The sequence below is a fragment of the Astatotilapia calliptera genome, chromosome 18, assembly GCF_964374335.1.
Source record: "Astatotilapia calliptera chromosome 18, fAstCal68.1, whole genome shotgun sequence".
NCBI classification, from domain to species: domain Eukaryota; kingdom Metazoa; phylum Chordata; class Actinopteri; order Cichliformes; family Cichlidae; genus Astatotilapia; species Astatotilapia calliptera.
The window spans coordinates 9,280,970-9,292,074 of NC_137439.1; the positions used below are offsets into that span (position 1 = coordinate 9,280,970).

General features: G+C 39.2%; 3 protein-coding genes across 3 annotated transcripts; 2 read left to right on the forward strand and 1 right to left on the reverse strand.

The window, feature by feature from the left end:
- The first annotated feature begins 405 nt into the window (after positions 1-405).
- On the forward strand, positions 406-4,164 carry eif3f (eukaryotic translation initiation factor 3, subunit F). Its single transcript, XM_026149111.2, has 8 exons — positions 406-968; positions 1,372-1,442; positions 2,331-2,410; positions 2,495-2,632; positions 2,725-2,816; positions 2,982-3,118; positions 3,274-3,387; positions 3,991-4,164. The coding sequence occupies exons 1-8, from the start codon at positions 857-859 to the stop codon at positions 4,066-4,068; spliced, it is 822 nt and encodes a 273-aa protein (XP_026004896.1). The 5' UTR covers positions 406-856; the 3' UTR covers positions 4,069-4,164.
- A 1,221-nt stretch (positions 4,165-5,385) lies between these two features.
- LOC113010175 (MICOS complex subunit MIC26-like) lies at positions 5,386-6,554 on the reverse strand. Its single transcript, XM_026149112.2, has one exon. It carries the CDS (start codon positions 6,248-6,250, stop codon positions 5,603-5,605), a length of 648 nt encoding a protein of 215 aa, XP_026004897.1. The 5' UTR covers positions 6,251-6,554; the 3' UTR covers positions 5,386-5,602.
- Positions 6,555-7,300: 746 nt separating this feature from the next.
- On the forward strand, positions 7,301-10,784 carry dnaaf6 (dynein axonemal assembly factor 6). Its single transcript, XM_026149113.2, has 7 exons — positions 7,301-7,431; positions 7,532-7,659; positions 8,019-8,085; positions 8,179-8,284; positions 8,500-8,596; positions 10,130-10,215; positions 10,456-10,784. The coding sequence occupies exons 2-7, from the start codon at positions 7,564-7,566 to the stop codon at positions 10,583-10,585; spliced, it is 582 nt and encodes a 193-aa protein (XP_026004898.2). The 5' UTR covers positions 7,301-7,431; positions 7,532-7,563; the 3' UTR covers positions 10,586-10,784.
- Positions 10,785-11,105: the final 321 nt, after the last annotated feature.

Sequence of the window (11,105 nt, forward strand, 5' to 3'; positions counted from 1 at the left end):
CGACGCAGCATAATCAGTCCACTCTTGTTCGCTTTTCCTGGAAAACAAAGACCACCTCGATCCGACCGCTCAGTATTCACAAAAAATAAAAAGCGGGCAGCCCAAGCTAAAGACACACACACACACACACACACACACCCAAACAAACCCGAAAAAAACAGTTCAAGTACTCTGATTAACGATAAGGCTTTTTCAGAACATGTGTCTGGCAGTGGATGTGCGAAATGGAGGCAACAGGATAATAACCCGGCAGCGCGGAGAGCTCCATCATCTGTGTATCTGATGGAGTCGGTCAGGTGTGGAGCGGTAGAGGATGCTGTCATCAGCCCAGCCCCTATCAAGCCTGCCTGCTTGTTTGCCTGCTTGCCTCAGACGCTTCTCATTTCCACAACAGAAGGGACAGTCCTCTCCCTCCTCTCGGTCAGACCCTCAGCATCTGCAGAGTTCACTGATGGGGAAATTAAAGGCCTTTGTGATGCAGTAACAATGCAAAAATGCAGAAACATAAACATACAGATTGGATGTAATAATGCTCATTGTATATGTCATTTTAAATATGGTCTGATTGTGATGCAATCCTTTTTATGGCTTTTCCATAATAACATTATTATTACTATTATTATACCAGACTCCTTGTTAGAATAATTCACTAATTAAAAAATTCCGCTTATAGAGGAAGATACAGTCCTACAACATTGTATCACAATGATATCAATGACTTGATCATAATTAGCATTATTCTCACTAACCGCTATTTATCCGCCAGCCTCAAGGTGGCGGTATATGTGTCCATGACGCCGGTAATCAGTTGGTCTCTTCAGGCAGTGTGATCAGTAGTCTGCCCTCCTTTTCCAAGATGTCGGTGTTCGGGCCAGTTGTGAAAATTCATCCCGTCGTTCTCGCTTCTATCTGCGACTCTTACGAGCGAAGAAATGAGGGAGCGAGTCGTGTGATTGGAACCCTTTTGGGTAAGTAAAAAGACAATATGTTTGTCCTGCGCCGCTTGGACCGATTTCGCACGAAACCAGTTGCCGCATAGTTAGCTGCTTTTAGCTTTAGCTGCTAACACATGCTGGTTCAGTTCAGCAGCTGACTAGCATTAGCTACTGTTAGTTAGCTAGCGGCATCACTCGTAACAGCTGGCCGCCCACTCAGTTGTTCATATAGTTAAAAAGTTAGCAAATCACCTGGACTTTTTTCCATTTTGGTGGGGTTTGCACTCATTTGATGCTTAGCAACAGGAAAAGATCGCTGATGTTAGCGCTTATTACTGTCGATTTAATGGAGAATCCTCTTGTTTGCTAACTTACAGTGAAGCTGCTCGTCGCTACAACAATATAATGTAAGAACTGAAACATTTGCTTTTTTCAGGTACTATTGACAAGCACTCTATCGAGGTGACCAACTGCTTCTCTGTCCCTCACAATGAATCTGAAGATGAGGTATGTTACTAAACTCTTTATTTGCAGCTAACATAATTTTATTTATTGCTGATGTTGAAGCCAAGTGGAAAGGGCCAGTAATACAGTAGCCATTCCACATCGGCCATCGAGTAATAAACAAGACACGAAACTGACATTCAGCAAGTAATCTAAAGAATAACGCATTATTCAGTTAGAAATATCCGAAACTCAAAGAGTCATGAATTAAAATCTTAGGAGCATCAACAAAGAAAAAGATAACTAAAATTTATCAAACTTGTGTGTTTGTGCTTTTGTGTCTTTAATTAGATGAGTCTGGGTTTTTAAATGTCCATTAAGGTTTTAATTTCGATATGGCTGCTAAATACCAGGCTGAATAAATTCCTGGTAGTTTTTCTAAATGGCTACTGAGGCTACATGATTTCCTTGGGGATTAATAAAGTATTCTGATTGTGATTCTTCCTGTTACAAGAAGTTCTTTTCTGGATATGATCTGGGTCACTGTAGCGATACTTCATTTTGATATGTGTAATAGTGTTGCAAAGCACTACTTTTGAGTAGCTGAGTAAACAATAGAAACAACCCCCCTCAGAAAACTATAGGTGGTGTTATGCTATCAGGTATGGGGTGGAGGCTAAATCGTTAGTTTCTAAGGTTTTTGATACCACCTACTATGTTTAATCCTGCTTTGTGAGACAGTGAATTACAAAATATCTTACAGGGTAGCTATGACTAATACATGTATTATCAAATCAAAATCAAATCACTTTTATTGTCACATCACATGTGCAGGTAATGTGCAGTTATGTAATTATCACTGAATTCTTTCACAAGTGAAAGATGATTCTGTAGAAATGTTTACGAGACCGTGTACATGGCTGTGCTTAAATGCATTGTTTTTGACAACAGGTTGCTGTGGACATGGAGTTTGCCAAGAACATGTACGAGCTTCACAAGAGGGTTTCACCTACAGAGGTCATCATCGGATGGTGCGTCAGTCGGTCATATTAACAATTTAAAGTTAAAAGTGGAAAAAACAGTATTCTTTAGCAGATGTTCATCTTTTCTGACAGGTATGCCACAGGCTTTGATATCACAGAACATTCAGTGCTCATCCACGAGTACTACAGCCGTGAGGCCTCTAATCCCATTCACCTGACCGTGGACACGGCACTGCAGAGTGGCAAAATGAACATCCGCGCCTACGTCAGGTTGGCTGATCTTTCTGTCAGCGCCTGTGTTTATGTGATCATCTACAGCCTGAAAGTGCTTCTCTGAATGTGTTTGTGTGTCTCCTACACAGTGCGCAGATGGGTGTGCCAGGAAAGACAGTTGGTGTGATGTTCACCCCACTGTCTGTCAAGTATGTGTACTATGACACTGAGAGGATAGGCGGTAAGAATACAAAGAATAAATGAAGGCGACTGTTTGAAAACAAATGCTTTGTGACTAAGTATCTGTGAAATGCCAAATAATTAAATCCCAGTGTCTCAAACAACTCGCTGGGGTGCATATGAAAGGAAAGAAAACTTTATATTATACTCTCTATTTGTTCTTTAGTGGACCTGCTACAGCGAACACGTGTGACCCCCAGTCGTACCAAGGGGCTGACCTCTGACCTGTCTCAGGTTGGTGGTGCTGCAGCCAGGGTACAGGACATGTTGACCACAGTGCTGGCATACATTGAGGATGTGCTGGTGAGTATCAAGACAAACTTGTCCCCTGGGTTTTTTTTTTCTTTTCTAATTAAATCCCTGCCAATTTAACTTAATATTGGTCACCTGGGAACATTTGAGCAGTAATTAAGTTTTGCGCTGATGATGGCTATGAAGTTCATGTTGTTCTGTTTCAGTCTGGCAAGGTGACAGCAGACAACAGCGTGGGCCGTTTCCTGATGGATCTGGTAAACAAAGTGCCCACTATCTCACCTGAGGACTTTGAGAACATGCTCAATTCCAACATCAATGTAAGTGCTCGTGTTTAAGTTACTATATCAGTGACAACTACCGTTTTTGTTTTGCTATTTGATCTAAACAGACAGGCAAATGGCACTTAAAAAATAGCAGTAGAGACTAGCTTAATAGACACTGTCATTTTTATTATTGTGGTAGAGACACAAGTCTAGCGTCAGGAAGATCATCTGGCAATAAACTGCCAAATCGAACCCGCTGTGCTGACCTGTTGTGACAAGGAAGTAGCTGAAAATTTTATTGTTGTGGCAATAATGTACTTAATTTCTCTCCACGTATAAACACATTGGCTCTAAAAAGAGTAAACTGAATTGTCATATCTCTTATATAAGAGGCTTTAGGTGAGCTCTGAGTTGTTTTTGGCATTTAATTAAACTCTCCTCCTGTTTTTATGGTTATTTATGGTCTCTGGGCTCTACTTGCATCATACTGTTTTACTTCAGGATTAGAAGCTTTAGAAGATGGAAGTATTTTTGCATCATTTATCTGGGCATTATCTTTCCAAACTTGCCATCCTTTAATCTTGTTTCCTTGTTATGCTGTTATAATCTTTCACTTTAGTTTAGTGTGAATCTAAATGCTCTCTTTTGTTGTTGCAGGACCTGTTGATGGTGACCTACCTGTCCAACCTCACCCAAGCACAGATTGCTCTCAATGAGAAGCTGGTGCTGCTCTGAGAGGGTTTCTTTGAAGTCATTCATATTTAATTTTTGTACCTTTTTTTTTTTTTTTTTTTGGCTGATATGAAAATAAAGATGTTAAACAGTCACAAAGTGTTCATTCCCTGTGGTAAGATGGTAATTAAATTTAAGGCTGCTTGGTTTGTCACAAGTAGCTAATGAACATTAAAGGAAGGATCATACTGCTAACACGTTTCCTTTCTGCTTATTAGACACCTCGCATTTACTGCTGTCAACCTGCTTCATGATTCTTGATCTGTAATAATGTATTTTTAAGGAGACAACTGACCTTATATCTTATCATGGGCGTATGTAGAGGGGGGACATGGGGTGGCTGTTCGACCCATGACATTTGATTGGCCCTCCACCAATATATTTTGACTAGAGTTCATTTGTGGTGTAAAAGATGAGCATAGTTTAAGGGTGTGAGGCCCCTCAAGCTTTCATTCTTTCTGAAGGTCAGCAGGCGGTGGGAACGTCTGCCTGTAAAAGGACTTTGGTTTACATAGAATTATAAGGTTAACGGCCTTCCAGTCCTTTTTAACATCAACATTTTACTGATTATTTGTGAGCTCAAGTTATATTTCATAAAACATTAAATTTACTAAGTCAGAAATTATGATTTTCCAGGAAATGCTCATTGGCTAATGACATTTTATTTGCAAGTTGCTACCCAATGAGCATGGGCTTAATTTCAGACTGAACCACTGGTTGTTTTGGCGTATCCAGTTTCAGAATGCTAAGCTGGCAATAGCAAAATTGCTCAACTCAAAGCTGAGATTTTACTAATTAGTAGGTGATGTCATGGTGGGTGTGTATGTCGTTTTAAGTAGTGCTTCTAAGTACTTCTGGGTCATGCTGTTTTCTACTTCCACTCAGTGTTTTTAGCCATTTCTACTCCATACCATTTACTTTAAAGCTTTAGAATGACTTTGAAGTTTTTACTTTAAAAGCATTCAAATATAAAGCTGAGATATATCCAGCATTACTGAGCAGTATAATGCAAATGGGTCTAATGAGTACTTAAACTCAAAACATTTGTAGTATTATGTAGGATAATGACTTTTTAGCAAAACCTATTTTATAAAATATGTTTAAAATCTGTGAGTATAATAATTGTTTCCTGTATATGACAAATAAAACTTGAAACTAATACACAATTTCAGATCAAATGTGACTTGCCTACTTTGGTCTTTGTCACTCCATTGAACAAAATTGTTAAAATAAACGACTGATTATTAAAATCCTGAATTAGTTTTCTTCTCTTTGGTGCTGACCATCTTGTTTGTGCATGTGGCATTATAAGACACAGAATCAAGGCGGTAAAGCAACTTTAATGTAAGACACTGCTTTATCTCTACATAAATACACATTCAAATCGGAAGGGAGTCATTCAAGTTGCAAATCCCCCCTTCCCTTTGCCTGGCCTGAGTTTCATGTGAAGCTTAGTGCAAAGTGTAGGCATGAAAAAGTCACACTGTCTAGAAAGCGCTCAGTTTACAGTATCGGGATAAAGCTGCTGTGTGATTGGCTACTGCTCGGTTATTGCAGTCACGCCGGGGTCGTCACTGTTTGGTTCGGAGTCGCTGCTCTTTTCGGGTTTATTGACCTTCTCAGCTTTGCTCTGGGGGTTTAGGATCTTCTCCGCCGCTGCGTAGCTCTGCACGGCCAAGTCGTACACGGAGTCTCCGGTTGACTTTGCGATGGACGCTGCTTGCTCCGGGTAGTAGAGAGAGGCGCTCAGGGTCATGAGAGTGGTCGGGTAGATGAGTTTCTTAATCCTGGAACCTCTGGCAAGAACCAGCCCGAGGACTCCGGTAAAGCCGATGATTCCCGCCCGGGGGTAGAAGTCCTTCGGGGGGTTCTTCACATAGGCGTATGCGTCGTTCCCAAACTGGAAGACCCCCTGAACTTTGGGTTTAATTTTCTCATAGGTGACCTGACACCAAGCAGTGTACGGCTCCGATAACTTCCTGAGGGTGGCGACTCGCTCCTCCAGCTGCCCGGCTTTAGGCTCCACGTACTGAAACTTCTCCGGGGGAGCGGTGTACAGAGACAGTTCGTCCACGTTTAACGGAGCCACCGCTGGTTCCTTCTCGCCGTCACCGGCAGCAGCAAACACGGTGAACGGTGAAAATCGCAGGGCTCCCGGCATGGCACTACCTGTCACCTTCAACATGATCCCCGCGGGCCATGCATTCACTACGGTATTCACGGAGGGACAAGGCAGATAGCCCCGCCTCTCTGATTCTCACCCAAACGCTTTTACTACGCTTGAAAGCGCGCCAACAGTGGCAGGAGGAATAAAGTATATCAGTGAGGACAAGGCTTTCTTTACAGATAGTAATGATGTCTGTGCCCACATCTCCAAACCGTGCTTCATATGGAACTCCAAAGATATGCAGTTTAAAAAAGTTTCACCATAAATTGATTGCCTGTCATGCATATGTTTGAATGGGTTCGTTATCAATAAAGTTGCAAAAAAGGAATAACCTACTTGTTAAAGGTAGATTGTGAAGGTATGGGTAAACTAAATACACTGTAAGAACTATATTTTTAATGACAACTTTAAAATAGGAAGTTAGAATGAGGACTTAAGCAAGCTGCTTTATTTTAGTAGTCTACAATAAAGTCCTCTGTGCTTAACTGGGATATCTGCTGTTCTGATCCACTGGCCTCATAATATGATACTCAAATATTCCACGTAAAAGTCAAAGCTAAGGCAAGGTCTGCTACCTGAGGTAGGCTAAATTGGATGAAATTATTAGTACTTACATCACTTTCTTTTTAAACAGTTTTAACAACTTATAGTCATTCTTTCTTTTATTTACAATCTTAGATACACCACTGATATTTAGACTGCACTTTTGCCGGACTAATCTAAAGCAAAGCTGTTTACAGTGCATAAAGCATTTAGCCTGTAACAGCGTCCTATAAAAGTCACCCAGCAGCCATCTTGCTAACCCATTCAGGCATAAATATGACACCTATTTTAAACCATTACGTGAATTAACTTTCAGTTAAATTTAAATAGTCAGTGGGACATTACATTAATGAAGCAGTCGTTCATTCTTATACAACTCTGTGCTAAAATAAGTCTTTGTTTCTTTGTTGTTTGTTTTCTCAGTGCCTAGTTTTTCTCGTATACAGTACAGTATGCATTATTCTCAAAGCTGCAATAAAAAAAAAAGAGAGCAAGAGGAGATCGTGATATTAGAAATTCCCTGGCAAGGCTTCTTAGCTCACGGCGATCTGCGTAACCGTGACTCTGGCCACGTAATTTGTTCGACGTCACTGGTTGCCATGGCAGCGGGAAAGCCTGGCGTCTCCAGGGAAACAGAAAGCGTCAACAATCTAAACGTGAGCTGCTAAAATTAGTATACTAGCACCAATTAAAATAATTGTTTTGTCATAGTTACTTATAGTTTAGCAGCTTTCTTCTCCTCGTTTGTGTCCGCAGCGCTTTTTATTTTGTTTATTAGTTTTTTCTGAATGGATTGTCTTGGGGTATCTTCCGCAAAGAGCCTCCGGGCTCTGTCTGCCTTGTTGTCCAGTCAGCAGGATGAAGAAGAGGAAGATGAGTGTAAAGTAAGATCTACATGCGTTCATGTTAAAACCCTGCTAACACTAGCCTTTAGTATATTCCTCAGAAATTGTAGTCTCTTTACATTTTTCAAAAAGCAACATTTTAATCCTATGTATATAGGAAGGATAATCAATCAACACTAGCAAAATGAACCTTTAAAAATAATTTTTCAATAAAAATATAAATTTTAGGGTATTTAGAAAAATGGTGTAAAGTTTATTAGTCTGCACGTGTGGGCAGGGAGGACCAATGGGAGAATATGGAGTAAAACGAAGTGGACAGAATATGTATCATTGTATTTCAACTACAGCAACCATTAAGCCAAGTCTCTCCCCACACTAATATTAGTTTATGTTCACAGGATGTGAAAGCATATGCACGTTTGGGTCCCGGACATATTGGCCCCCTACCCAAAAACGAAAAACAAGGTATTTTTCAATTATAAGCACTCTAAAAAAGTATTTATTCAAGCATACTGTTTCTGCATTTGTCTTTCTCTCTTTATGTGACTGTTTAATTAGTGTCAACCGCAAACACGAAGAAGAACAGCAAAGATATCTGGTATGAAGAAGAAGTGGCCGAAGGCTCACAGTATGATGATCTGACTGACCCAAGGCCACAACCTGAGTAAGACTGCAATGCAGAAAGAGACACACACCAACAGTGGATGTAAAAAAGCATCAAACATTATGAAAAGCGGATATTTAAAGGTTCAAAAGAGTCCTCATACTTTCTCAAACACTGTCTGTTTCTGAGTTTAATCTCCTTTTAATGTCTGGTAATGTGATATTTGTTGTGTTTGGTTTTAGTGTGTCTGCTTCATTTATAACCTCTGTGTGCAGGTATGAAATAATCCTGAAGCAGAGTGTAGGAACAGAGGATCTCTTCTTGGGATTAAGCAGAAAGGATCCATCCTCCATGTGTTGTGAAGCCATGCTGGTAACTTACCAAGTGTCACAAGATTTCTTAACACTTCACTCAGTGCACTTTTTTGATACTAAAATGAAATGCACAAGGTTGTGATCAAGAGCAGCAAGGCATGAATCTCCTATTAAATGTTGGCTGGCTTCAGATAATTCTGTTGAAGACGTAGTTAGTTTTAGACTTTAGAAAGGAACAGTCTAAAAATGTTCAGGAGCACAGGTGAGACAGGTTAACGCTAGTGACCAGGCTCTATATATGTAAAAAATATTTAAATGCTTCTAATAGTGTTTATCTTTCCTCTACTGTTCACCTGATCTCTGACAGATACTTCAAAATGTTCTCAAATTGCTAAGATTGCCTTTGTCTGTTACTTTGTGTAAATATGAAATGTTATGTATATTTAAGGGAATTGTGTGTTTTAGTATGTTTGTATCATTTTCACTCCAAAATACAGATGAACTGACTTACAATACTTCGATCAGCAACAAATTACAAAGAAGACATCATAGATCAGGGTGTTTTTTCATTGTCTTTAACTTCCAATCTTCTAAACAAAATCTAAACAAAAGTCTTGTTTATAGATTTATAAAGCTGATTTTGTTCATCTAGATTTCAGTGGGAGAAACATTTCACCGGGTTACTCCTTCAGTCTCAGCTGACAGCAGGTTTCCCCAAACTTATAAACAATACAGTTGCATAATGAGAGAAAGCACTATTGCTTTCATGATCAGAACACGCATTGTCATAACCACAGACCTTCTGGCTCTTTGTTAAGCAATGCTGCTAGTTTCAGTCATTATGCAAGCATACTGTGTGTAAGGTTGGGGAAACCTGCATTTAGCTGAGACTGACAAAGTCACTTGGATGGGTGATGTAGTGTTTCTCCTACTGAAATCCAAATGAAAAGAATCAACTTTCTGGGATTTCCTCACCTGTATTATTGAGCATGCATTAAAACATATGTAAAAAGATTTCCAATAAATAATATTTGGAGTGTGTATTTAAAATAGTTTGTGTTAAAACACTTATAAATATTGAGATTACGTGCATTCACTCTTTTAGATTGGTCATAGTAAGATGCTTGATTCTGGAATAATCACCGATATGGCACAATAATTACAGCAGCTATTTAGGTACTTTCACCTACTGGAAGGATCTCCACAGCAGATCCGCATATTTGATTTGGCACACATTTTGTGCTGGATGCCCTTCATGATGCAACCATTTATCCGGCTTTGAAATCAACACTGTAGTACACTAGCTGTTTCAGGATCTCAAACTGGGATGTTTCACATGTAATGTGTGTTAACCTTTAAAAAGTGGAAGTAGAAGTAGAAGTAATATTCAAAGTAGGAAACAACTAACAATCTAAAAAACCCAGCATCACATATACTGGAAGGAGGAAAGTATTTTTAAAAACCTAATCTTGCATTACAATTGAAGAATAAAAAAGGGGAAATGTTTTTAAAATAAAAATGATACATATATATATATATTAATGTGAACAGTGTAGAATAATAACAATGCTAACTTTTCCCTCACTTGTAGGTAAAAATCAAACTACCAGACACTAAAGCAAAAGAGGTGGTACTGGATGTGAAAGAAAAGTTCCTTGATCTACGGACGCCGAAATAGTAAGAGATCCTTTGAAAATGTTTGCTTTCATTTTTAATTCCCTGAAGACTTAGAGGCAACATTTAAGGCCAGAAGCGCCCTGTTTCAGATATTTCCTTTTAATCAGAGGTGCATGCCAAGATCTGAGCTTTGATTGCTTTATCACACAACTCTTAATGTCTTTCAGTGTTAGACATATATCATCCCCCCCTCAGTGCTACTTGTTTTTTTTTTTAACCTGCCTTTCCATCTGTTTTCAGCAAACTGGGGCTCCATCTCCCCGATCCGGTCCACAAAAATGAGAGCAAGGCCCAGTTCTTCAGTGAGAGGGAGGAACTGGAGGTGACTCTACTAATGAAGCGTCCTATGGACTTCATCAATATGCAATGAAAAAGGATGATTTAGCAGCAAATAACATTATACAAACTGACACATTAAGCATTAAAACCAGAAAGGAATTGGAAAATAATCAGCAAAAACTCTGCTATGAATTTCTTCATGAATTTTGTGAGTTTAAGCTATTGCTTGTGCCATCACAGCCTCTATGACTGTTAAATTGTGGATTTCTAATAAATACTTGACTCCAAAATGGATTATTTTCATTTTTCACTTCAAATTTCTACACCCAATACCCTACAATGACAACATGAAAAAATTTACTTTAAATTTTTTTGCAAATTTGATAAAAATAAACAAAAAACATACAATATGTACAGATGTATTCAGCCTTTGCTCACCATTATGCAAGCGTACTGTGTGTAAGGTTGGGGAAACCCTTATTTTGAGGAACACTGAACATGATACCTGGAACTGTCTATTTTTAAACAATCTTTTATCTGCATAACATTTACCATTCATAGTGTATATTGCAGTACAACAACTTAATGTAGCTGTTATTACTGACTTTCAT

Coding starts and splice junctions, on each gene's coding strand:
- eif3f (XM_026149111.2), top strand. CDS start 857: ATGTCGGTGTTCGGGCCAGTTGTGAAAATTCATCCCGTCGTTCTCGCT. Junction 1,443..2,330: donor ACAATGAATCTGAAGATGAG/GTATGTTACTAA, acceptor TTTTGACAACAG/GTTGCTGTGGACATGGAGTT. Junction 2,817..2,981: donor TGACACTGAGAGGATAGGCG/GTAAGAATACAA, acceptor TTTGTTCTTTAG/TGGACCTGCTACAGCGAACA.
- LOC113010175 (XM_026149112.2), bottom strand. CDS start 6,250: ATGTTGAAGGTGACAGGTAGTGCCATGCCGGGAGCCCTGCGATTTTCA.
- dnaaf6 (XM_026149113.2), top strand. CDS start 7,564: ATGGATTGTCTTGGGGTATCTTCCGCAAAGAGCCTCCGGGCTCTGTCT. Junction 8,086..8,178: donor ACCCAAAAACGAAAAACAAG/GTATTTTTCAAT, acceptor CTGTTTAATTAG/TGTCAACCGCAAACACGAAG. Junction 8,597..10,129: donor TGTGTTGTGAAGCCATGCTG/GTAACTTACCAA, acceptor CCTCACTTGTAG/GTAAAAATCAAACTACCAGA.